This window comes from Colius striatus, chromosome 1 (assembly GCF_028858725.1).
Source record: "Colius striatus isolate bColStr4 chromosome 1, bColStr4.1.hap1, whole genome shotgun sequence".
NCBI classification, from domain to species: domain Eukaryota; kingdom Metazoa; phylum Chordata; class Aves; order Coliiformes; family Coliidae; genus Colius; species Colius striatus.
In genome coordinates, this window is record NC_084759.1 from 194,357,404 (window position 1) to 194,381,147 (window position 23,744).

The 23,744-nt window shown below is 39.7% G+C and overlaps 1 protein-coding gene across 3 annotated transcripts in view; it reads right to left on the reverse strand.

The window, feature by feature from the left end:
- GSAP (gamma-secretase activating protein) overlaps window positions 1–23,328 on the reverse strand; it is a 46,185-nt gene extending 22,857 nt beyond the window's left edge. Inside the window, exons 1-15 of one of the 3 annotated variants that reach the window (XM_062019450.1) lie at window positions 23,127–23,328; window positions 19,823–19,896; window positions 15,661–15,717; window positions 14,725–14,794; window positions 14,264–14,320; window positions 14,039–14,127; window positions 13,566–13,635; window positions 12,485–12,531; window positions 11,081–11,185; window positions 10,146–10,205; window positions 9,439–9,482; window positions 7,825–7,910; window positions 3,468–3,545; window positions 1,296–1,373; window positions 742–834 (exon numbers count right to left, since the gene is read on the reverse strand). In XM_062019450.1, coding sequence (XP_061875434.1) covers window positions 742–834; window positions 1,296–1,373; window positions 3,468–3,545; window positions 7,825–7,910; window positions 9,439–9,482; window positions 10,146–10,205; window positions 11,081–11,185; window positions 12,485–12,531; window positions 13,566–13,635; window positions 14,039–14,127; window positions 14,264–14,320; window positions 14,725–14,794; window positions 15,661–15,717; window positions 19,823–19,896; window positions 23,127–23,211 — 1,093 coding nt within the window. In that variant the 5' untranslated portion in view covers window positions 23,212–23,328. The remainder of the gene's footprint in view (window positions 1–741; window positions 835–1,295; window positions 1,374–3,467; window positions 3,546–7,824; window positions 7,911–9,438; window positions 9,483–10,145; window positions 10,206–11,080; window positions 11,186–12,484; window positions 12,532–13,565; window positions 13,636–14,038; window positions 14,128–14,263; window positions 14,321–14,724; window positions 14,795–15,660; window positions 15,718–19,822; window positions 19,897–23,126) is intronic. The other 2 variants (XM_062019458.1, XM_062019465.1) reach the window with 2 other exon arrangements.
- Window positions 23,329–23,744: the final 416 nt, after the last annotated feature.

The following is a 23,744-nucleotide window of genomic DNA, read 5'->3' on the forward strand; positions in this document are numbered from 1 at the left end:
GGATTCCAGACCCTTTGCGTCAGAGTACTCAAGCTCACCATACAACAGTGATGCTTTCTACTCCTTTCTAGCAGAGTAGTATTTCACTATGTATATAAAACAGGTAGCTTCCTGTGATGCTGCCCCTCCATCAGCTCCCACTACTTATCTCTCCTTCATCCAATCAGAAGAACAGATTTCTGTTTTCAAACAAAGGCCCCCCCCAGTTCCAAAAATAACCTACTTCCCATAAAGGCATGTTTGTTGGAAATTAAATAACATGCCTCTCAGATGAGACTCTAAATCAAATTGCATCAGCCTGATCAGGTGAAGGAAACACAGATTTCCTCTCCCCACACCCTCCAAACACACACATTTAGAGCAACTCAATTGGAGGAAGGAAATGTAAAATCAAATTTACATCTCCATGTGAAATTTGAGAACAGTGGAGAAGCAAGAAGCATGTGCAAGGACAAGGGAAGGGAAACTATGAAACCAAGGCAAAGAATTCCAAATTCAGTGAAAGGTCTTCTCCCGTTTCAGAACTAGCCAGAAGTACATAACAGATCAAGTATGTAATGTCACTTCATATTCTCTTTTTAAAATGGAAAGTGGCAAAAATGCCACTCTTGCTCTCTCCCTCTCCCCTTCTTCAGAACACTATGCAGTAAAGCAAACATTGAGAAATATAACTCTCATGCTAAGAGATTTGAACAGGCTTTACTTTCAATAAAATTACTTCAAGCAGCAGTTTTACTATACCTGTTAGAAATAAGCTATAGCACAGCAGGTCAGGATGCTGAATATTCAGGAGGTGCAGAAACTGCCCAGGTAAATAAGCAGCCACATAATAGTCTATTTAAAGAAACAACGGGGATTAGTCTAGCACTCATTCACTTATTTACTTTAAGAGACTGTTTCACATGATCCTCATCTTGGCTCACTTCTCTCCGATGGAATTGATTATATCTAGGAAATGTAACAGGAGTTAATTAAAAGCTGCTGTTATACTAAACACAGGAAACACTAGCAACACATTTGGGTTTCCAGGGGAGCATTCAAGAGGCTTGAGATACTCAAGAACCCAGCAGCTGATCTCCAGAGCAGATTCTGAGGCAATTTCAGAGGAAGTTGCTTACTAATCATGAGGCATTGCAGTATTAAGTGCCAAATGTAAAAGTTAAGCAAAAAAAAAGAAAAAGAGGCAGCAAAGTAACACAACCACACTTCCAGAAATGCTTTCCCTCTAGAGAAGGGTTAGCCATTTGTCTCTTATTGAGTAGGGAGAATGGCAGACACACAGGGAAGTAACCTACCAAGATTCATAAAAGCCACTTCCTTCAATTGATGAGATTCGGTTCTTTCTAGAGAAACTGTAAAAGTTTTGTTGTAACCTGGGGAAAAATAATAATACTTTTTCAAACCCAAATAATAAACACCATCTGTTACTTTGCAGGCCTACACCCACACAACACAGCTCTTTAATATGCAGAATCTGGCCACACACTACACAGCCTATGTTCCTGTTTAAAGAAGCACTCCATCCCAGAGCAAGTTTGTATAAAAATACCTCCCCCATTAGGAACAAACCACCAAACACAAATCCTTTAAGTAGCTGGGCGTCATATCTTAGTTATCTTTCAACTGCCCTTAAGGAATTTCCAGTTTGTTTATCTGCATGCCCTATTGCTGCAATTTAATACAGCTCTGTTTAAACACCAGCGAATTTCAGACCTTCTGTGTTTGCACGGGCAGCTGTTATTTTACTCTAAACTTGTACCATACTGTATATGGACCATATATTGTACCACACTATTGGACTAGATGATTCTAATGGTCCCTTCCAACCCCTACCACTCTATGATATAGAGCCCTCAAACCTCCTCAATCTCTGAGAGAAGATTAAAGTAACTAAGCAGATGATGACTGGCCTCCAAACGCTCATGCTGCAATACCCTGAAGGCTGAGTGGTGTTATGATCAGGATGCTACTTAACACTGCATGAAAATTCAAGATAAAACAGTGACTACAGGACCACTAACAAAAAGGTGGATCACAAACCATGCTACAGCCACTCCTCCAGGACTTTGATTCCCGGCCCTAGCAGACAGATATGCTTTATAGGTAACACAAATAAGAAAAATTACGCTTCCAAGACCAACAGCAACACTACAGATGAGAGGGTACCTTAAGCAGTTTCTCACACAGAATACTGACAGAAGTTTGCTTGAAGTGAGTCAGTATACTTATGACCACCACCCTATTGCTTGCCAACGTAAATCATACCAGCACTGCAGCATACACCTGCAACACTGTGACTCCTGTAGTTGTGCTGCATCAAGAGACTGCTTTAACAGGGGGCAGGAAGCTTCCTGCCCAATTTACAGATGCTGCAGCACAGACTAAACTCTGTATCAGAAATGTGTCTCATAGAGCTGGTCTTAAAATTCTCTCATATGACTGATGAATCCTACATGAATTCACAAACAGTTCTGCACCAAACAACTCCATTCCATGAAGGTCATTCGAGATGCAGTTGGTTGATGTCACCACATTTATTCTCAGATTCCTCCTGGTACAGATAGGGATGTACAAGGACCAGGGTTGGCTTCAAGCAACGCTACCACCCTTCAGCTACACATCAAGCTCATCTGGAGAAATCAGCCCTTCACAGTCGTACAGTGCAGAGGGCTGCTACACCCAGAATGGACTTCCCTTATTTGTTAATGCCTTCAAGAACACAAAAATGCAGTTAATTCAATCTCACAATATTCCAGCAACAAAGCAACACATTAGTGCAGCTCTGACACATGCAAAGTTTCCTGACACAAGAAAGCAAACACTTAAAAGAGAGGTGTGTTATCCACTTGAACACAATTACTCCATACTGTGCAGCTCCTCACCTGAGAAATCATTCACCTCTCTCCTCCATGTATCAAGCAAGAAAGGTCTTGCAAATGACAAGTTTTATTCTGATTGGATTAAAACAATGTTCTTTATTCTTTTCAAGGCAAAACAGTCTTATTTTTAAGAGCTAGAGCACTACTTACATAGCAATTATTCTTACAGTCAGTGGGTGTTACACCTCTTGCTGTGAAAATGACATGTTAAACTGGAACTCTGAACAGACTTTCAAGCTAAGAGCTGCTGGCTCTATTTCCCATACAAATGCCTTATGGTGTAAATACAACACATCTGCAAGCTCCCACAGATTTCATTGATGTTTGTGCTCAGCATGCCAGAAAGTCTGGCTAGAAATAGCCACTCATGAGGCCACTGGTTTGAAGCTACTTGTTCAGCATTAGGCAGGAAGCCTACTGCAGGAAAGTCAACTCAGCAGCGAAAGGCAGCTGCTGCCTTTAAACACCAGCCACAGTAGTTTATTGTCTGCACACTTTGGTAGTTATTTGTTTCGCAAGGCATTTTGTGACTCCTTCAGCTAAGTGGTATTCTCCGAAATAAAGCATTACTTGAGAGATTAATCTTACCTTTATGTAAAAAATAAATGGAGTACATTATTTCATGAGGAGTATCAGAGGGCAGACTACAGCACACACACAAGCCTCCTAAAAGAGACAAAAAAGGGAAAAGAAATTGACTTCACTTGAATACTTACATATCTTTATGCAAAACAAAACTAAAGCAAGACTCTTTCAAACTAGAAATTACAGAAACATATAATACATATATCTAATCATCATTTACCTAGCAAAACACAAGAGAGAACAGAGGAGGCAATAGGCAACAATGGAAACCCAGATTCTGTGATGGCTGTTTCTCTTTAGGAGAAGTACATTCTTTCACCATTCCCAGCAGAAATCATGCTTGCAGCTAGAAAACTGACCAAGCCTTTGTCTTCATAGACTGCCTCAAAGATATTTTCCATTCAGAGACTGTCAAATATGCACAGAAGAACACAAAAAAAACACAGTTCATTTGCTTTCTAAGTAATTATATATCGGCAGCAGTATGACACTACTAGAACTTTCTCACACTAGAAATGATAGTCACTTCTCCCCTTTCCAGACCAATGAGCCATAAATTCCTTCTTTAGGAGAGATGTCAGTCTTTGGCACAAGGTTTTTTCCAGCCAAGACACTCTGTGCAGGAATACTTCCCCTTCCCAGCCTAATTCTAAATCCACCTAATGCTGTTTTGACTCCACCGGACGGTAACCCTCCCTCCATTTCTTATAAAACTTTAATTCACTTACTCCAATGCTTTGACATTCACATTATAAACAGCTTTCAAATCACATCATCCCAATACAGATTGGAATGCTGGGCCACAACTAAGACTGTTCACCTTTTACCTTTATTGAAAGTTTATCTCAAAAGGGAAAAAAGGTAATACTAATACAGATATTATTCTGTATAAGAATAAGGTTTCTGTATACAAGGTATACAGAAAAAAGCATAGGACAGAAAAAAAGTACAAAAAAGTACAAGTACAAAAAATGCATAGCTACCAAGGTATTTTACTTGGTTAAATGCCTCATACTTCAGACCACAAGGCTGTACTAAAGCTGGGATACAGATACGGCTGGGGCACTTCATGCTTCTGAGGAGGGTAAATACTTGCCTTTGAGATGCAATTTCTTTACTTTTCCTGCTTATGCTGATTGAATATTGTTTGACACAGTTTTGGTTGGATATTTGAGTCACTTAGACAACAGACAGGGCATTTTGCCAGAGCACTTGGCATCTTTCAGTGCATGCATAATTTTTAAAGTAGCAGCATCAGGACTCATGAGGAAGACTGGAAGAATTCCAACAACCCACAATACTGTTTTATTATCAACAGCTCCCTTCCAACATGGCGTATGCTGGAGGCTAGCGCATATACTGTTCTGTAAATTGTGCGATATGCAAGTGAGTCTGTTCAGATTGAAGGGTTCATGGGTAACATCTACAAGCTGAAGACAAAAACAGTGGCTGTGGGGACTATTAATAGGATGTGCATCTTTCAACTCTAGGATATTGGTCCAAATGTCAACCAATTGAACTATGAACATCCGAAAATAACAAGCGGTACTTCATTCATAGAGAAAGAAACAGGACAGTCTCAGTAATGTATCTGATACTGTTTTGGCAATCAGAGCAGTCAGAGACTGAGAACATAAGACAAACTCCTGTCCTATCCTTACCAGTTCTCTCTGCACATTAGAGCTGGGTTGTGCTGATGCAGAGAAAGCTTGTTATCCTATTGCACCTGTATGGTAAGCATTTCAAGTGAAGGCAGAACCAGGCCTTCTACACTATCCATTTCAAAATCATTTGCAAACAGTAAGAGCTGAAATGCCACAAGGTGTGAAGATTCAACATGAAGATGCATTTGGATGGACTCTTCAGAAATAAAAGGGAAAAAATCTCAACCACAACAAACTACAAAAGAAGGGAAGTATTTAAAAATTAATTTCTACTGACAAGAGGTAACAGCGAGTTACTACCTTCAGCAGAATTAGGGAAACAACAGTCACAACTCTGCCACTTGATAAACAAACATCTTGCCAATGAAACCGTGAGAGTCACCTACTAAGAAATTAAGTATTCCCTAGGGAACCCAAACTTCAAATTTCTCATTTCTGTTTGTATATGTGTAAGACATAAGGCTGCACCAACATCTCAACACGGCATCTGAGTGTCACAATTCAAACACAACATGGTACCAGGGCATTTTGTCTAGTTGTAGTGGCTTAGGAGTGACTTTTTTCACCTAACTTCACCCATCCAAACATCTCTCGGACTCTTACACAGCAAATGAAGAAATATGGATAGAAGCAATCATTCTCCAGAGATACCTATTTCTCTCTAGAAACGTAGTCCAGATGCTTATTTTTTTGCAGTAAAGTTATGTGACAGTAATCCAGGGTTTATGCCACCTTACTGTCTGTATTTCTTTTAATACCAAGCAAATGTAACTTCTAAAGCACTAAAAGAAAACATAACAGCCCAGTGTTGTTTAAATAACCAGTGAATTCTTGACATACAAAGTCAATTTTGAGACTAGAACTGCTTGATCTCAGTTAATCTAGGAGAAGATAAGAAGATATTTTGTCTGTGCTGAGTGTAAGAATACAGAGCTACTTCTACTGTGGAAGTTTGAGAAGAGTGATTTCATTCAGCGTTCAGACTGGCAGTAGCCAATAAGAGTTTTATTAAATGGGAAATCACATTGCCTATTCCATTTTGTAGTTATGCTAATTATTCTTTGCTGGAGATGTCCAAATGGTACAGACAGGAATATTGGCATTGACATTTGAAGTACGCTAGCAGTTCTACAGAAGAAACTTTACCGCAAAAGCTTGCAGTCCAGTTTTATAAATCACCAAATAAGACACACAACAGGGAACTCCAGCAACTATACATGGTCTCAGCACCAAAACCATTTGCTCCAAGCTGTTAGTTACTCAAAAGAGGTGGTGCAAAGTAATCCTCAAACAATATTGAATGAAAAGTCACATACAATCATCTCCTTTAGCATCTGTAACTGTCAAATCACGTGTTTTACATTAAGCGCAACAAAAATTGCACGTGAAAGGTTCTACACCAAATTTAAATACCATTGCCAGATGGTAAAGAAGACTTCACTGCAGGGTAATCAAACAACAGTCTTATTGGAGGAAGACCAAACTCTATCCAAAACTAAAAGGAGGTGCTTCAATCTGAATACACCCTAGGGAAGTATAGGTTTGAGAGGAAACATATATATACAAATCAATAATATGTTCATGTTATTAGATATGCGGTTTCTGTAAGAAACAGTCTGTCTTACCAAGAAAGAAAAAGTAACCTGATCTACATTTTGTAGATAGAAATAAGAGAAAGACAAGTTTCTAATTACCTCCCTCTAATCTTTCTAAGTGTGCTGTCTGCCTCAATAAGGGAAAAAGAAACAAAACAGTGTCATGAAGCTATATTTCACTGGATTTGCATTAATGGTCATTTCAATGCAAGTGGCAAATACCTCAACAATTTGCTTGTGTGCACACAGCACATCCAAAGAAGTCAGCTGTAAAGCCCCTTCTCGCCATTAACCAACACAACTCTGTAGACTATTCAAAGGTTAATCAGATACCATCTCTGCTTGGTAGCATGGTCTAATTTAGAAGCTGAAAAAGCAGGCATGTGTGATGAACAGATGCCACTTGAGACCAGTTTTTAATCAAAAAGAAAACTCATGGCATGCATTAGGATGCAGGGAGCCTCCTAAATACTAAAGGTTTAAGTAACATTTTAGATTTAAGAATCAGATACATGTTCCAAACCATTAAGTATGACATACTCGGACCTTGTGTCGCATACTAACAGCAATATGAGGCACTTAGAATCTGTATTGCACATGCTCTGTTTATGCGTGTCCACTCTGTAACACAGTTACATACTACATCAGACACCCAGACAACAGACCAACTCAAAACCTTCACTGAATTTACTTTCTAACATATTTTTGGTCAGCTTGAATATGAAGTTGCTTTAATGCAATACACAACCATGCTCTGCTACTTCAGGTGTTCCAAAACTAGCAGAAAATTAGGCTGAGATATTTCACCATATAAGTGCATGATATAAGTTCTTTGAAGTTGGACTGCCAGAAAGTTTCTGGGTGACTATTTTATTGTTGGTCCCTTGGTGAGAAAAATAGTGCACAGTTGCCTTCTCCTCACAGTTATCCGTTAATTGTACTCTAAAGGAACAAACATCTCACCCTCATACCAAAAACAACACACAAAAAAATACAAATACATATAACGTCTTATGAGGAAATTTAGTAATCAATTATGACTACATTGCATAACAATTACTAGCAGGGATCATTTTGACAACACTTGTACTTATTCATTACCTGCTTTACTTGCAAAAATCTGAAGATTCAGAGATTTGGATGCAACATCTTGGTTTTGACAATCATCATATCCAAAATTCACAAGCCTATAAACAAATAAAGATCACAAAACATTTCTTCATCCACAGAGATTCACCACAACACAGATCATGAGAACAGACACTACATAATCCAAACACTAAATTATAATGAGATGTTCTCTAAAGCTAATTAAATTAGGCTTTACCAAATCCACTCAGTGCTGTTAGAAATGAGAATCCCAAGACTGCACTCTGCTGTCAGAAACCAACAATTCTGATTACACCTGCAAACTCCATATTCACTTATTGCAGCATTCTCCAGCCACTCCTACACTCTGAAGTGAAAGTCAGTTCTGAGAAGTACCGGCAATCCAAACATTCGTCATACCTGAGACCTTAAAGGCTTTGCAGCCTGACTCTATCATTCTTATGTCTGCACAGCTACACTGTGATTTCCAATTTGGCACACTAATTTCAGTGGAAATACTGGAAAGGCAAGGCACAAAGTCACAGTCACATGGAATTTGTCATACCATGCCATTCTCTTTCAGTCTCATGCTGTCTTGTTTTAATGGTTTTACATAACTCCAAAATCTACAAGTTCTATTTCTGCCATGCAGAACATGCAACAGAAGACTGTAGTCAATGTGCTTTGGATCTTTTGTTGTTGGGTTCTTAGGAGGTTTTTTCTCCCAGAAAGGATTTTGATCCTGTAGGTAAAATATTCACCTAGGTCTTCTGCTATAATTTTGGAGGAAACAAACAAAAAAGCACTGAAGCTCTTAGAAGAGTTGGATTTTCAGTACTAACTGCAAGGTTTAGGTCAATCTGCCTGTGCAGCAGCATCATGCTGAGTCTTCAGCACAGCAGTATGGGCAGGGTGAAACAACGACCTTCATTTTCTGATACCTGATCTAGTTTGGCCTCACTTTTTATCCACAAACAAGCCCATTTGGAATGTAAATTCAAATGATGGTAGATGAATGAGGATGAGATTAATTATGATTGAAGAGTGAGACCATCCTGACTAGTTTTTCCTCAATTAAAAGGGAAACTTAAGGAGACAAGCTCAGATGCAGTCACATGCACAGCAGACAGAAAGAGACTAATCATGGCCTTTGAAAGTGCAAGCTGTCTGGAAATAGCATGCTAAGTAAAGACAGTGTCTCAGACTATAAAAAGAAGCTACTGGTCTGGTTAACTGCCCAGTAAAATGTGTAACAGCAATTAAAAATTGAGATATTCGCCTGATGGTTTTGACACCACCATTATAACATGCCCAACATAAAATTTATTCAGTTGGGTACAGAATGCTCAGAGGAAGGATGGTTTAACCTATAGTAAGCTCTTCAGACAAATAATTGTTTAGAATGGCACCAAAAAGCAGTCTAGGATTAAATTATATTTTACATTTGACCCTGATGTAAACGAGAGGAACTGGATGTTTAGATACAGTGTTTATATTTATGTTCTACTATCATGCAGATAAATGCAAACAAAAATACTGCGGTTTGGACAAATTTTACTTAGGCTTGTAAAACATTGCCCTGTACATTAAAAGGAAAGCAAATCAAAACATTTTGAAAAAACTTACTTAAATTGTGTGTCATTTACAGAAATATCCAGATGTGATTCCAGCTGTTAACCAAGACCAAAAACAAACCTGTTATTTAATGAGGTCAGTATATTATAATTTAAATTTCAAACCAGTAAAATGTGTCAAACTCACATTTCGTTAGATTCAACACTTCAGTAAAGTTTACTTATCCTACCCTAGTACTCACAGTCACCCCAAAAAACATAAAATATTTTCTTCTGAAAAAAAAGAAAATAAATTTTGAATATTTAACCTCCTGCACTAGATCAAATTTCAGCCACTGGGACAAGAGTCAAGCAACAATTACGTGTTCGACAGCTGCAATTTTTATGATTTGTTCTCTGTGTTTTGGCCGCATCTTCCTGTCTGGCTCAGAACTGACAAAGAATTAGAGCATGGTTTCTTCATTCATTGGATAATACCTCTTACTCAAATATTGATAAGCAATCACTACAAAGTCATCAATATCACTTCTAAGTCAGTATCTGTGCAACTCCACTGAAGTAATCTTACCATGGCACGATCTGAAACTCACTAAATATATTATTGAATATAATGCAAAAACCAAAATAAAGCTAAACTCAGTTTTCCTCTGCAAAAGTTACAATAATAAAAGACACTGAAACAAAGCTCTGTATCAGTGCCTGGAACACATAATCACATCCCACTCAAAACCATTCTATAATAAAATACTCATGACTTACTATTGAGTTAAAATTTTCATCAGGATAAAACTGGATGCATTTTAAAGTGCTCTTTGATTCCTGGAATTAAGAGGATGTGTTTTGTAGCTGGTAAAATAGAAAGCATATCACATAGACCAAAAAAAGGACTGGATACCCCAGACGTTCTCCACACTCAGCCCCGCTTTGCTAACAGATATGCAGAAGTTAGGGGACAAAAGATTACTTTAAAAACCACATATAACCCCCTACAATAGCATTATGACATGCTTCCTTCCTGTCCCAGATCATTATCTGCCAATCACCTATAGTTGCGTGGGCTCTCACTTGAAGCACAGCAACACATGTCCCTCATACACACACACACATTGTAGAAAGTAATTTTTTTTTTCTGTAGCTACCTATACAGCAAAAGGAAATACAGATTACTTTGGCCAGTTTAAAAAGGGGTTTTGTTTCTGAGATACCAGAATGCATTTCTCCACCACAGTTCTCTTCCTGTTATTTCCTAACTCTTTTTTGGGTAGAGTTAAAAAAAAAAAAGCAACTTGAATTTATACATACACATCAAGTGCAAATACTCCTTCAGATAAAATCCAGACTTTCAGCATTTTCAGCCAAGAAGACACCCTCATTTGGTCACACACATGTTTGGTCAGTGTATGACATACTTTCTAGATGTGATTTTTTTGGTAGATTTCGATCTTTTTTAATAAAAGATCTTTTTAAAGCCAAAAAAGGTAAGAAATCCACTCTTTTTATTAAAAAAAGCACTAAGACTACCGGTGGTCTTTCAATTTATATGCACAAATGAACGTTAGGGCAAGTCTGGCTTTTGCTTTAGGTTATTTGAGGCAGGAATAAGACTAACTCACACTATTACTATCCCACACACGCAAAACTTTACTGTCATGAGGTAGGTGGGCACAGAACTACTAACGTTACTTTCATTTCACCTTTGGAACAATGTAGAAGAGCCTTTGCTCCATCATATCCCATTGTGCCCAAATGAGATCATCTGCAACTCTGGCCCTTGGAAGCTGACCTGAGTTTTGAATCACCTGAAGGGAAAGAAAACACATTAGAAGTTGTCAAAGAAGGTTCTGTAACAATTATGCATAGTTTGTGCTTTAAAGAGAAAATCTATGACAGAAGAGGCACAAATACTAAGGTGTTTGGAGGGAATATGCACAAAGTCCATCTTTGCTGTGTGCAAGGTGCTTCGTGTAAATAGATCAGAATCATAGTTTTCAGGGTACATCTACTACCAAATGTTTTCTTTGAGATTTCCTTGCTTGCAAGAAATTCACCACTTAAGCTGCCCAAAGTGAACAAAAAGAAACCAGACGGCACTCTTCATCATAGAGAAGGGGAGAGGAGTGAAATACCACAGCCAGTTCAGAACCAGACACATTAACTATTAAAGGAATATGTGTTAGCTCCAAGAGGAATTTCTGTCTGAAGTCTCAGCCACATGATGAATACTGGCAACAGGAAAAGGGCTAGAACTATGGAAAACTATTGAGATTGTATGAATGACACCTGACAGACATAGAGAGATTTCACATAAACCAAAATAAATCTGTTTGTTAGAAGGACATCAGATCAATCTGTTCCTTTCTGGTTACACTTTTAATCTTTACTCCAGTACTGTAGTCTAGCATATAAATGTTATCTACTTTAAAAGCAATGATAAACTGGGAGAAAACGAAGAGAGAGTTCAAAGTGACTGAAAAGTCAGGATCTTTGTTTTTTCCTTCCAAGCCTGTATTTGTCTCCATAAAGCAAAAACACTGGCTTTTGTGACACAATTATTTACTGCATTAGATGTTTATCAATAATAAATCTTTTAAGAAAAACATCCACAATTAATTCATTGAAGACAAATTCATGTTAAAAAGAAGAAACAAAGATGAGGGGGGAAAAGAAGTCAGCACATTAATAGTACTTGGAGTGTATTTACAAGTTCCATGTCTTTTGTTTGTTGGCCTGGTGTTGAAATGAATCCTCTACTGGGACAGAGACTTCCAAAAGGCAAAGTTAAGAAGGTAACTCTACAAATGTTTTAAATGGTTTAAAAATGTATATACACCATGTTTACTCTCAAAATCTAGTATACATACATGTTCAACAACAAACGAAAACAAATCAAATCAGTAACTTTCCTTACATATTACATGGTAGGCAGATTTTTCAATGAGATTTGTGGTTAGTGCACAAGTTGCCACACTAACAATACTTTCTTTAATATACCTGGTATTGCCCAAGTATAAAACTACATAAACAGTTACCTAAATTACAGGTTTTTACATGTTTGATTACAGCAAAAAATTCAAAATGCAAGATTTTTTAAGTCTTACCACTTTGTGCTCTTCTTCTGCAACAACAATGTCAAACTGTTCGATATCTTGAAAATATATGAAAAAAAACAGGTTTTTTTACATGCTTTTTATACAGCTTATTAAGCAGTCTCACCACTTAGAATGCGTTAAGAACACATTATGGCCAGGAAAGCTCAACTCTTAAGAGGAAATCTTTGATACCACACAGGTGCCTACACAGAGATCTGGACTCTCTCCCTTTCCTGAGCTGAGGGTGGTCCCAGCCATATCACCTCACAGAAACATTTCTCTGCCCACATCAGTGCAGTACTGTCAGCACGAATGCTGACTGAAAGGTGCCAAACCAAACCAAGAAGCACACTTCAAAAGAGAGAGCAAGCACAGCTGCACGCCTGTGACTGAAAGGACACCCTAGCCCTGTTTCACTTCCTAGCAAAAACATCACCTTTCCCATTCATCTGGCAGTTTGCCGGTGTGAAGGGTGCAAGATTCACCCAGTAGATGTTACAAGTATTTCTGATACAGTTCACAGAACTATGTATTAAGAGGTGAACGCTGCACACCTACATCCAGCTACATAAAGGCTGGTGTCTAGCTCACCAGAGATGATAAGCCTCTACAAAGAGAAAAGCGATCTCACTCCATAGTACGTCAAATGCAGGAGGGATAGATAGCCTTTTGCAGGCATCCACCTCTACCCATTCCCTCCCATTGGATTATGCTGAACATGCAGAGTTAGCTATATGCAAGGAGCTACTGTCTTATCCTGTCATTCAGTTCAATCACAATTTGCCTTTCACCACTGATAGGCTCTGAATTTATATAGGCAGCTACAGAAGTCTGATTTTGGTGACTTAGAAATGAAGATGACTGATGAATGCTTGAACCAAGCAAACCCTTGCTAAATTGGCCATTCTGATAACATGGAAAAAAAATCCCATCACATTACAGTTTCTGAAAGATATTCAGAATACCCAGATTAACTCACACCCTTTTCTTTCTCCTCCTTTTTTCTAATAAAAGCCTACCAAAAATATAATGTATAATAATCAATCTTAAAGTAAAAAAATGACAGTGTACTTTCAAAATACGAACTCACATTTGTCTTCTGACACTAGCAAGAGGCGACTCTCTGTAGAAGTACTTCTACCTTCAACTGGATAAAGAAACTATACAGAAAGTTTCACAACAGTAAGTAAATAACCAAAGTCATTTAGAACACATCTCAAATGGGTTTTTTAGGTCGATATTTACATATTTTTAAATTAAGGTAGGCATACTAAAGACATTTAATTAATAAAAACAGCTATTATTACAGACTAATAGTCATCAATCACTGTAATTGCAAACTTCAGGGGACTGAAGAGAAACTTAAAAGTAGCCTTCATGTTAGAAACATTCTATATCAAACACTTTATCAAGCTTCTCTTTCTTCATTCTGTGAAGAAATGTGAGCATACCATCTCTGTGACAGCTGTAAGATAACATGAGATATTTCTGCACTCAGACAACTTTTCACTCTAGTGTAGAGGATTAAAAAAGGCTTTTATTTAGATGAGCTGAATAATTTACCTGTACTCGAACACAGCTATCCACAGCCTTTAGGACTCTCACATTATTAATGGGATGAATTTCAATTAGCAAGGTTAAATACTTGGATACTGCAAAAAGAACATGCTTTAGGTAACATTCTTTTTTTTAGACACAATTTTGTTTTCTAAACAGAAATTACTTGGGAGGAAAAAAGCAAAAGGGTACAAAATTTTTAACAGTATTGAAACAATCCACTTGTAGTACCTGACTGTAACAGCCGACTTACTCTTTCTTCTTCTGTATACTGACGGAAGCTGACCGCTAAGGGAAAAAACCCAAAACAACACAACCACAGTGAGCATGAATATTTGATATCAATCTTATTAAGTATTCTTGGAGATGAAACATCATCATTTTTTTAATCAAAAAATGTATGTAAAATGAACAACAGAAGCTCCTCTAGATGTAGGCAGCATATTTAAACGCAGGAAAGTGAACAAAGGGTCAGTGTATCTTAGAATCTTGTTTTAATAGAACACCAATATCATTACAGCTACATCTTTATGTTGTCACCTCATTATTGGGTGAGGGATCCACTGAAATGCATAAATGGCTGTGGGCAACATATAGATCAAAAGGGATTTAAATAATTCTAGACCCATCATGCTAAACAACTAAATCATCTTATGACACAAAAAACACGTAATGATAAAACACATATTTACCCAATAATGTCCTTTCATTGTTGACTGAACAACTGATTATGTGTAGATCCCTCTCAAACATATAGAGGTGCTGCAGAGAAACACATTGATGCTAATGAATTTATTTTTCTTAACTAAATGAAGAAAAATATCTAATTACCCCTCCTTAGGAAAAGACTGCTGATCAGTAAACCAATCTTATTTTTAAAGCAAAGCATTTCACAGCCAGAAGAACCATAGCAAGTGAGGGAGGCCTGCCACAGGCTGCTCAGGAAGGGTGTGGACTCTTCTTCTCTGGGAGGTTTCTAAACCCACCTGGACAGGTTCCTGTGTGATCTGATGTAGGTGGACCTGCCTTGGCAGGGGGGTTGGACTGGATGATCTCTAAAGGTCCCTTCCAACCCCTACCATTCTATGATTCTATGATTTCAGTTTTCAATTGTATCACTTCTCCTTTTTCTCATTTGTTTGTTTCTTACTGTTTCTTTTGAGCCTTCTGTTCCCACTAGAGCAGCACAGCAGAAAATTTCACCCATTTCATACTGTTTTGGGGACATCTGCAAAGGCCCATTATCGTGACTCCAGACACTGAACTGCAGTACATTCAGTTTTAGAATAATTTCTTACAAATAGTAGCAGCAAACAGACTGAGGATTCACATTTGATGAAAACATAAAACATTTACTTCTTAGCACACATCTTCAGTGTGGAGTGGAAAGGGCTGAGTCGATTGTTTAGAAATAAAAACTGCACACAGTGCCCTTTTACTATTCCTAAGTCATTCAGATGTTCTGTCATGTTCTGTATCTTAGTACTACAGAGCATCATTTGAATAACTGCTAGGTGTCTACCTATTTTGAATAAGCCTATACTCCTTAAGGACATATCATTCTGTGTTGCACGGCATCAAAATCTGAAATGCTACAGCATCAGGAAGAAGCCTGGTATTGCTCTCACCTCATTTTGTTTAGTTTGAAGATCATACAATCCAATGTGAGTATTTCTTTGATTTCCCTATGGATGAAAACAAATTAACACTGGCAATGTAAATATACATCAAGTTAAACACAGGTTTTTTTTTTTCTATCTCATTCTCTCCTTCCCCCGTACCCCTTGACACACTTTCACACACTTCCTTGTCCTATAAACAGGCAGTTATCTAATTATAAGAAAGCAAGGAAAGAAAGAAAACAAAGACTTATTTTTTCTCTTTCTTAGCACTAACATGTGGGACGAAGCTGAAATGTGGCCAACCCACAGCCCAAAAGCCACTGCATAAGCCAAGTGCTTCTCTCTTACTTTGGTTGGAAACTAGTACAGTTACGGGCAGCAGGGCCAGGAAGATAGATGTCTGTACAAGAATGAAAGGGGATGCTACAGCCCCTGGAAGATTTAAGGCCAGTATTCCAAACCTCACCAACTCAGTGGGTCATTGCTCCAAAAGGAAGTACAGAAGCATCAAACATCACCAAAGACAGCTTCCATGCTGGCTGCAGGCTGGAAAAACCATGTCAGCTCTGCCTTAGGAAATGCTTGTTAAAAGGCTAAATACATTTCACAAGCTCAGATGACACCATCAGCCTGCTGCCTTTCAATGGAAAGATAATATACATCCTTTCTAGCTTATAGATAATAACAGATAATGATTGTGTTTGGAGCACTTCTAAGACTATACAATCAAAACTTTTCTTCTTGGTAATTTTTTACCATGCTTTAAATTTTCAATTAAAAAAAAAATATTTCTGCTTAGCAGTATATACAGTACACCAAAACAAACTGAAGTCCATTAATGTACTCTAGGTATAGGCACTAAACTGCTACACTGTTGAAATTAAATCCAGTCACACAAGCTTGTACTCAAACAGTGAGGATCATTGTTTTTATCTACAACTTAGGGGGAGAGGGGAGAAAACTGGTTATTTACAAAGTTATGGCATCTTGCTTTGTGAAGTTTAAACAAAAGCCTGAGTATTCTGTTTCTGAGGGGTCTGAGTGTCCCATTATTGTTGTAGCAATGACAGAAGTCTTTGACTTTTTATTTAAACAAAGAAAACAAAGTGTCTTTCTATTAGAAGGCCTGAAGCTTGTGTCAATTTCAGGTTAAGCAAGTCCTTTGACAAATAACCTTTCTTCTGAAGAGCGTCTGAAATGCTAACATCCTCTGTACTTAGCTACTGAAAAATACACTCTACAAGACTGGTAACAGGACTGCAACAGTGTCCATATCTGCACACAAGCTGTTTGTGTTTACTCTAAAGATTCTTGTATTGCCTTGCAAAATGGAAGCGCTGACACCAGAATCCACTTCTGAATTAAGTATCTTCTATCAATGTCACAAAAGACAGACAGCTTCGAAACTACAGTACAATGTAATACTCTAAAAGAAGCTTCACAATAAAGCTTGTTCTCCACTTCCCCTTGATGTCACACAAAATACACTTGATTTTTTTTCCCACTTAGCAGACAAAGGTTGTTCTCTATTTGCATCTATTAGGAAACAAGCCAGGGCAGTTAGTTTGCATCCTTGTTTGTGCACTATGTTCACTGACAATGTCATAGCTCGGGTTGCCACTGTAAAACCAATAGGAAAGGCTCACAGACATATAGGTGTGTCTTGCAAAAGTGGTAGCTCATTAGTTACAAATAATTTGTCATGAAGGGGAAAGAGCGAAAGATAAAAAGAGATTTTCAACTGCCATAACAACTCAGCAAGATGTGCAGCTTGTTTGAAACATAATTACATCATTATTTCCCCAGCAGAAGTTTAAGGAAACAGAAGGACTAACTGCAGACACTAAAAGCAGTCTGTTTTCCCCAGGTAAGCTTTCCAGTGTGATCATGTATATTAGCAGAAGAGAATAGCAAAGCACAAAGAGTACTTGTATTCTAGAACAAGTTTGTAAAAATTTAAAAGATGTCACATTAGGGCCTAAAATTCTTTGTCATCGCTAAGATGCATGCAGCAAGACTCTCTTTCTTTGTAAATATAGATACTCCCCTTAAAAGGTATGCAGTAAACTCCAAAACCACAAAATTATACTCATGCATTGCCAATGGATCACTTCAGAAAAGGAAAGATTTGGATCAAATTCTTGTTAACTTGTTAACTTTGGATCTTGTTAACTTTGGATCAAATTCTTGTTAATTCTTGTTAAAGCGCAGAAAGACACATAACATTCCCAACACTTGCTGGTTTTCAGCATTCTGCTCTAGAGAAAAAAAAAAACAAACCAAAAAACAGAAGACCAGTCCTGCTTTAAGGAATCACAGCCCCAGGGTGTGACTGCAGCTGACACAGAGATAACCAATTCCATAAAAGCACAAGCATCAGGAAAGCCATGGTGTTAGCAGCTCAAGACACTGGGTACAGCCTGGCCCAATAGAGGAATAAAGTGATTTGAGCTCCTCATCAGGGTGACTCACTCAGGTGATAAAGATCAGACTACTTCATCCTGGTAAGAAAATAGGAAAGAAGCAGCAGCAGAATCTCCTTTGGGATGGTATGTGAGAGGTGAAAACTGCAGCACAGCTGTACGATTTGCCTCTTCCAGTTCTCAGGCTTTGTCATCCAACCATTCCTACTCCACAGGCTGCAAGGTCACTTCATTTCCAAAATTATCAAAGAGAAACTACATTGAAGATTTTCAGTGACTTCCTATGCAGTCTTCATCCCCAGGTTCAGAGAACTAAGCCTGGGTGTTTAAACTCCCGAGTCATTGGCCTATTCAGTCAATGGAGACTAGTGGGTATTCATCCACTTCCTCCACCTCACACACCTCCCATAGTACAGGCTACAAGTGGCCAACTCCTCTAAACTCCACCAGCTGTTTTGACCAGGTCCTTACTGACTGCAGTGGGAGCTTAGACACCTTAGTATGAAGGCAGACACCTAAGTTTAGACATGGGAATGCTGCGCTACAACTCACACCTTGCGCCAGTTGCCATAGCCTGAATAACATACAGGCAGCGGGACTCTGCTGTCCAGAAGTCTAAAAAGCTTAGTGTAAGATTCCACAGATGCTAGAAATCAACACTGCACATACCCAGTACCTGATCTCTTGTTGGGAGTTCAACAGTTTACTTTAAGTCTTTTTAGAGTTCTGAGCAATAGGAAAAAAAAAAAAACACAACACAAAACCAAACTTCACACATTCTTTAGTGTTGTTTTTATGGTTACTGTTGTCTTGTACAGATTCCCCTGCCTATGCTTGTACTAAAGGAAACATCCACCCACAGTACAAGTGTATTATACCTTGATGATGGCCTCACCTCTTCCCTTAACTCTAGCAAAGCTGGCAAGTTTTAGGTTGCTGAGCCAGAGAGGAATGAAAGGCAGCCCTATTCTACTGGAATCTGCTACCTCCAGTGCATAATCTTCAAGAACCAAGATCCTCCAGAATCCACCTGGGTCTAGAGATTTCTAATGTGCATAGACAAGAGGCACAGCTTGTCCCATCAAGGAGAAACTTTCTCAAACCATTTTAAAGAATCTCTTGGAACTATGGGCTTTTCAACCTAAAAGCTATAAATACACCACCTACGGAAGAATCCTGTGTCAGAAAGGATAGCTCTAGATAGTCCAAGATATTAAATACACAATGGTTATTTCAGACTGCTTGCACTGAAGTGCTATAGATGAATCTTATGTAACAAAGAAGAAAGGCAGAAGCAAGATTAGTGTTTGATAAGTGGCACCTGAACATCCACATTGGTAAGAAGAAACATATTTCATTAGAGCAGTGCACATACATTTAATAGTGAGCCTTCCCTGAGAAATTCTGAGAGTGAAAGAACGTGTTGCTTATAAAGAGTTACTCTGTTAAATGACATTTGATTCAGGGTGAGATTCTGGTCCTCAAAGAAATCAATAGCAAACACCATATGAACTTAATCACGTCAGTACTTCACTCTCCATTTCATCATTCTTAACCTTTGTATGAAGTGGAGATGGGTATTTTCCAGTTGCCCAACTCCCCAAGTTGCAACCAGTCAAGTTTATCATGTTGTAACCCTCTCTGTAAAAAAATTCAAACTACAAGGATTCCACTAGGCATAGCTACACACACTGTGTTGTCATTCCCTGTTATATTTTGATTAAGTTCCAAAGGTAAGTTCTTACCTTCCAGGTATAAATAACTTTTCCATTTCTTTCAATGTTTACAATGTAGAGTGATGATAAATTCTCAGAAGTACCTGAAACAGTAAGTATCAAAAGGCACAGAATTTTCATCTGAGCTGGTTCACCATACAATTTAAGCACACTTTAAGTAGCAATACTAAACCACAGTTTTACATATAATCATTTCTTTGAGTATGCCAAAATTACTCCCTTCTGCAAAGGGAGAAAGTATTTCTTATACCATGGTTTAAATCTGACAAACTTGAACACAAACCTGTTAAGGTGTTTCAAAACACACAGGTAAGAATGACTTGTGTAAACTCCTGCCTCTTCATTATAATTGTGATTCTAATGGCCACTACTTTTTTGTGGTGAAAATGGAATGTGCTTTTTCACTATCTTCCATTCATAGAAGAAAAAGAAATTTTGCATTTATTCAGAACACGGAGTTCAAACACTAAAGTTGTACTCCAATACTCAGGAGATACAGGGAGATTGAACTAGTCAGAGTGAAGTGTCACTCCTGCCTGCCTCTTCAGCATCCCAAAAGAATGCCTGTAAACAAACTACATTTTCAGAGATTAGGTCCACAACACTCATCCTCTATTCCCCTAAAAAAAAAACAAACAAAAAAACCCAAAACAAAACGCCACCAAAAAAACTCCAAACACAAAAACCTAAGCACCACAACATTAAATATCATTTAAAAGATGCAACATACCCACAGGTACAAAGGAATTAAGCAATGCAGGACAAGAAATATGATGTGGGGTGTGAATGAAAGAGAAGGGTTAAAAGAGAAACAGATGAGCAGGAAGCTAGGACAGACACGGAAAGAAAAGAGAACATCTGAACAAAGCAGCACAAAATAAAAAGTAAAGGAAAATACCTTTAAAAAAGACAAAAATATAAAATATCACACTTAGGGTGACAAAAATGCATTCTTTCCTCATGCTGCATTTTCTATTCACTGCAGCCACAAAAAAAAGTGTTTATCTCAGATGCAACTTCCAGCAAAAGTGGAAATCTTGCCCTTAAGGTTGAAAACTGCATGATGGGTCCTAGTTTCAAGATAAAGCTAGCCTGTGGTTCAGTAAGCATCAACAAAATGTTCTCCACAACTCTCAGCAAGCATTTTGTCAAGTTCAACACTATTCACTTCGCATTTATCAAGAAGCATTGATAAACTTAGTTTCACAAGCCTGGTATTATAGACTGGTTTGTACAGCTTGCAGAGATAAGAAAAAAAAAATAAAACTTCTAACCAAAATTGTCAGAAGGAAATAAATTCTGTATTTTCTTGTCAGATGACAAGAAAAATTCTTAGTGTACATTTAACAATGCATCACTTCTTACTGGCTTCAGATCGCTCAAAGCACACACACTACACCACCACTACATTAGGGCTTGCCAGAGCCAACTGAGAAAGTCTCAGAAACCATACACTCTGCTCTTCTCTTAGTGGAAACTTCCCAGAATTTAACCACCACCTCAGACTTTCAAGATGAGTACTACCATCTCTGTACTTCTCTTTCATACCACAGTTCCTCAGAGCAGAATTTAGGACAGAAGGTCCACAAAACATCTCCATGTCAAAGGATTTCTCTCTCAGTTGACACAGAGATCTTAAAGATGTTGAAAACGTTTTGTGTCAGAAGCTTCATGTCACTGAACACTCAGTGAGTCCATAAAGCCAAAGAAGTCTCCGCCCTTGCCAAGTCCTCCAGTAAAACCCTGCACATAGAGCGTAGAATTACAACTTCTTCCTCATCCCCACAGCTGAGAGCAGCAAACAAAAGGCTGCAAAGGAACCAACCCAACCTGCCTGCCTGGCAAACAACTCATATCAACATACACAAGAGAACGCAGAGGTTGTTTTCCTAAAGGCCATTATATGCAGCTTATACAGAAGTAAGTGAAATAAGGAGAACAAGGCTGGTTCTCCTCACACGCCTCTCCCCTCCCATGGTCTCAACTACTGCCAGCTCACGCAATTACAAAGCCTGACATACTATCAAGGGCTTCCAAGTCCTTTAGGTAAAAAAATACAGTACAGCAATGCAAGTATCTGATCAAACGTACTTAGTTTCTTCTTATTCTATCTTACCAGGGACAATAACTGAACAAAGAATCTGTATTCCATTTTAACTTGCTGGATACATTTGTCCCTTTCCCATACACAAGTTAGCATCTTTTTGAGATAAATGCATATGTTTACTCATTGAATCCATCACAGATGAACTGACAAATAAATTAATTGATTATGCACAGAGAATTTCAGAACTTCACCTCAAACCCCTTCAGTACACCATTCAGAGGTTGCCCATCTAATACCTGTGGAATAATTCCTAACAGATTTTGTAACCTATGACTTGGTAAATAATTTTATTTTAAAAAAAAAGCTGATACTTCTGGTTCACCTCTGAACAAGTTCTTATAACACTGCCGAGTCCCTCAACACGGGAAGCAAGTTAAATATTTTGAGTCAATTAAAAGCCACTGAAGGAATCGAGGTTTCAAGTTCATCCCACAGCGCATCCATTTCTACTGAAGCAAGTTACTACAGCATTGCGCTTTTTTTTTTGCCAGACTAAGGTTTCTATCACTTTCTGTGAAGCAGAACTGAGCCAGCTGCCCTGCAGACCAATGAAAACAAGCACACGGAAAAAAACACAGGGCCAAGAATATGGAAGGTCTTTTTTTTTCCCCAACCACATCAAGTGCTTGATACACAAGAAATCACACGCTGCTGAGACAGCTAATATTTCGTCTGATTTTAACGAGCACTAATTTAGCACACCGACAAAGGTTTCTTCTTCCTCATAAAAGGGCATTGCTGTGGGAGAAAGAGTCGTGCTAAAAATCTTTTGCGAAAAGAAACCAAACCCAACCAAGTATGTGTGAAGAAGTAGAGGAAACACTGTGTGGAGAGCAACAGAAGTGCTTTCGGCACGCGAGAAGTTCCTTAAAAACATCAGACTTCCCCGCCTCAAGGACCTCGGCCACAAGCGCCGCAGGGACGAGACCCTGCTCTGGAGCCCCGCCGAGGGGGCGGGGGGCCCTCAGCGGCCGCCATTCCCCCTGACCCAGCCCGCAGCCAGAGGCGGCGCGGCCCTGACCGGACGGCACAGCCCAGGCCGCAGGCCCCAGGGGAGCCACACCCCGGGGTCTCGCTTTCTCTGCCCGCGGGAAGGGGCAGCGCACCGAGGCGGCTGGCAACGGGCGGGCGGGCAGCGGGAGGGAGAGTGCTCTCCTCAGCCCTCCCTACGGAGCGCGGGAGCGGGCGGTCCCGCCGCGGCGTTACCTAGAGCCGCGGCCCAGCCCCGCGCCGCCAGCCAGGGGCCCACATCCTTCTGCAGGTCAAACTCGGGAACCAGGTGAAGCAGCATAACGCCCGCCTCTCTCCCCGAGATGCCACCCCACTCCTACTCCGACTACCGGAGCTTCCCTCCCGGCTTACACCGGCTCCTACGGGGCGGCCACCGCCGCCGCCACGGGCCCGCCCGCTTAGGCCGCCTGGGCGCCCATTGGGCGCGGGAGGTGTCCTTCAGCTGCCGGCGGCGCGGAGCGGCTGGGCGCGCTCCCGCCTCCCTCAGCCGGCGGCGGGGCGGGCCGAGCCGCGGGGTTCCGGCCGAGCCGCGGGGTTCCGGCCGAGCCGCGGGGTTCCGGCCGAGCCGCGGGGTTCCGGCCGAGCCGCGGGGTTCCGGCCGAGCCGCGGGGTTCCGGCCGAGCCGCGGGGTTCCGGCCGAGCCGCGGGGTTCCGGCGGTGCCAGTCCTGCTCGGAGGGCTCGGAGTCTTCCGCTTCCGACTGAGGGGCGGGAGTGGTGTGAGGACCTCAGAGCTCTGCCAAGGCGGGCGTTCTGCGCACAGGTGATATGAGGGCTTCAGGTGGACTGGAAGGCCCTGGTTTGCTCGCTGGAGC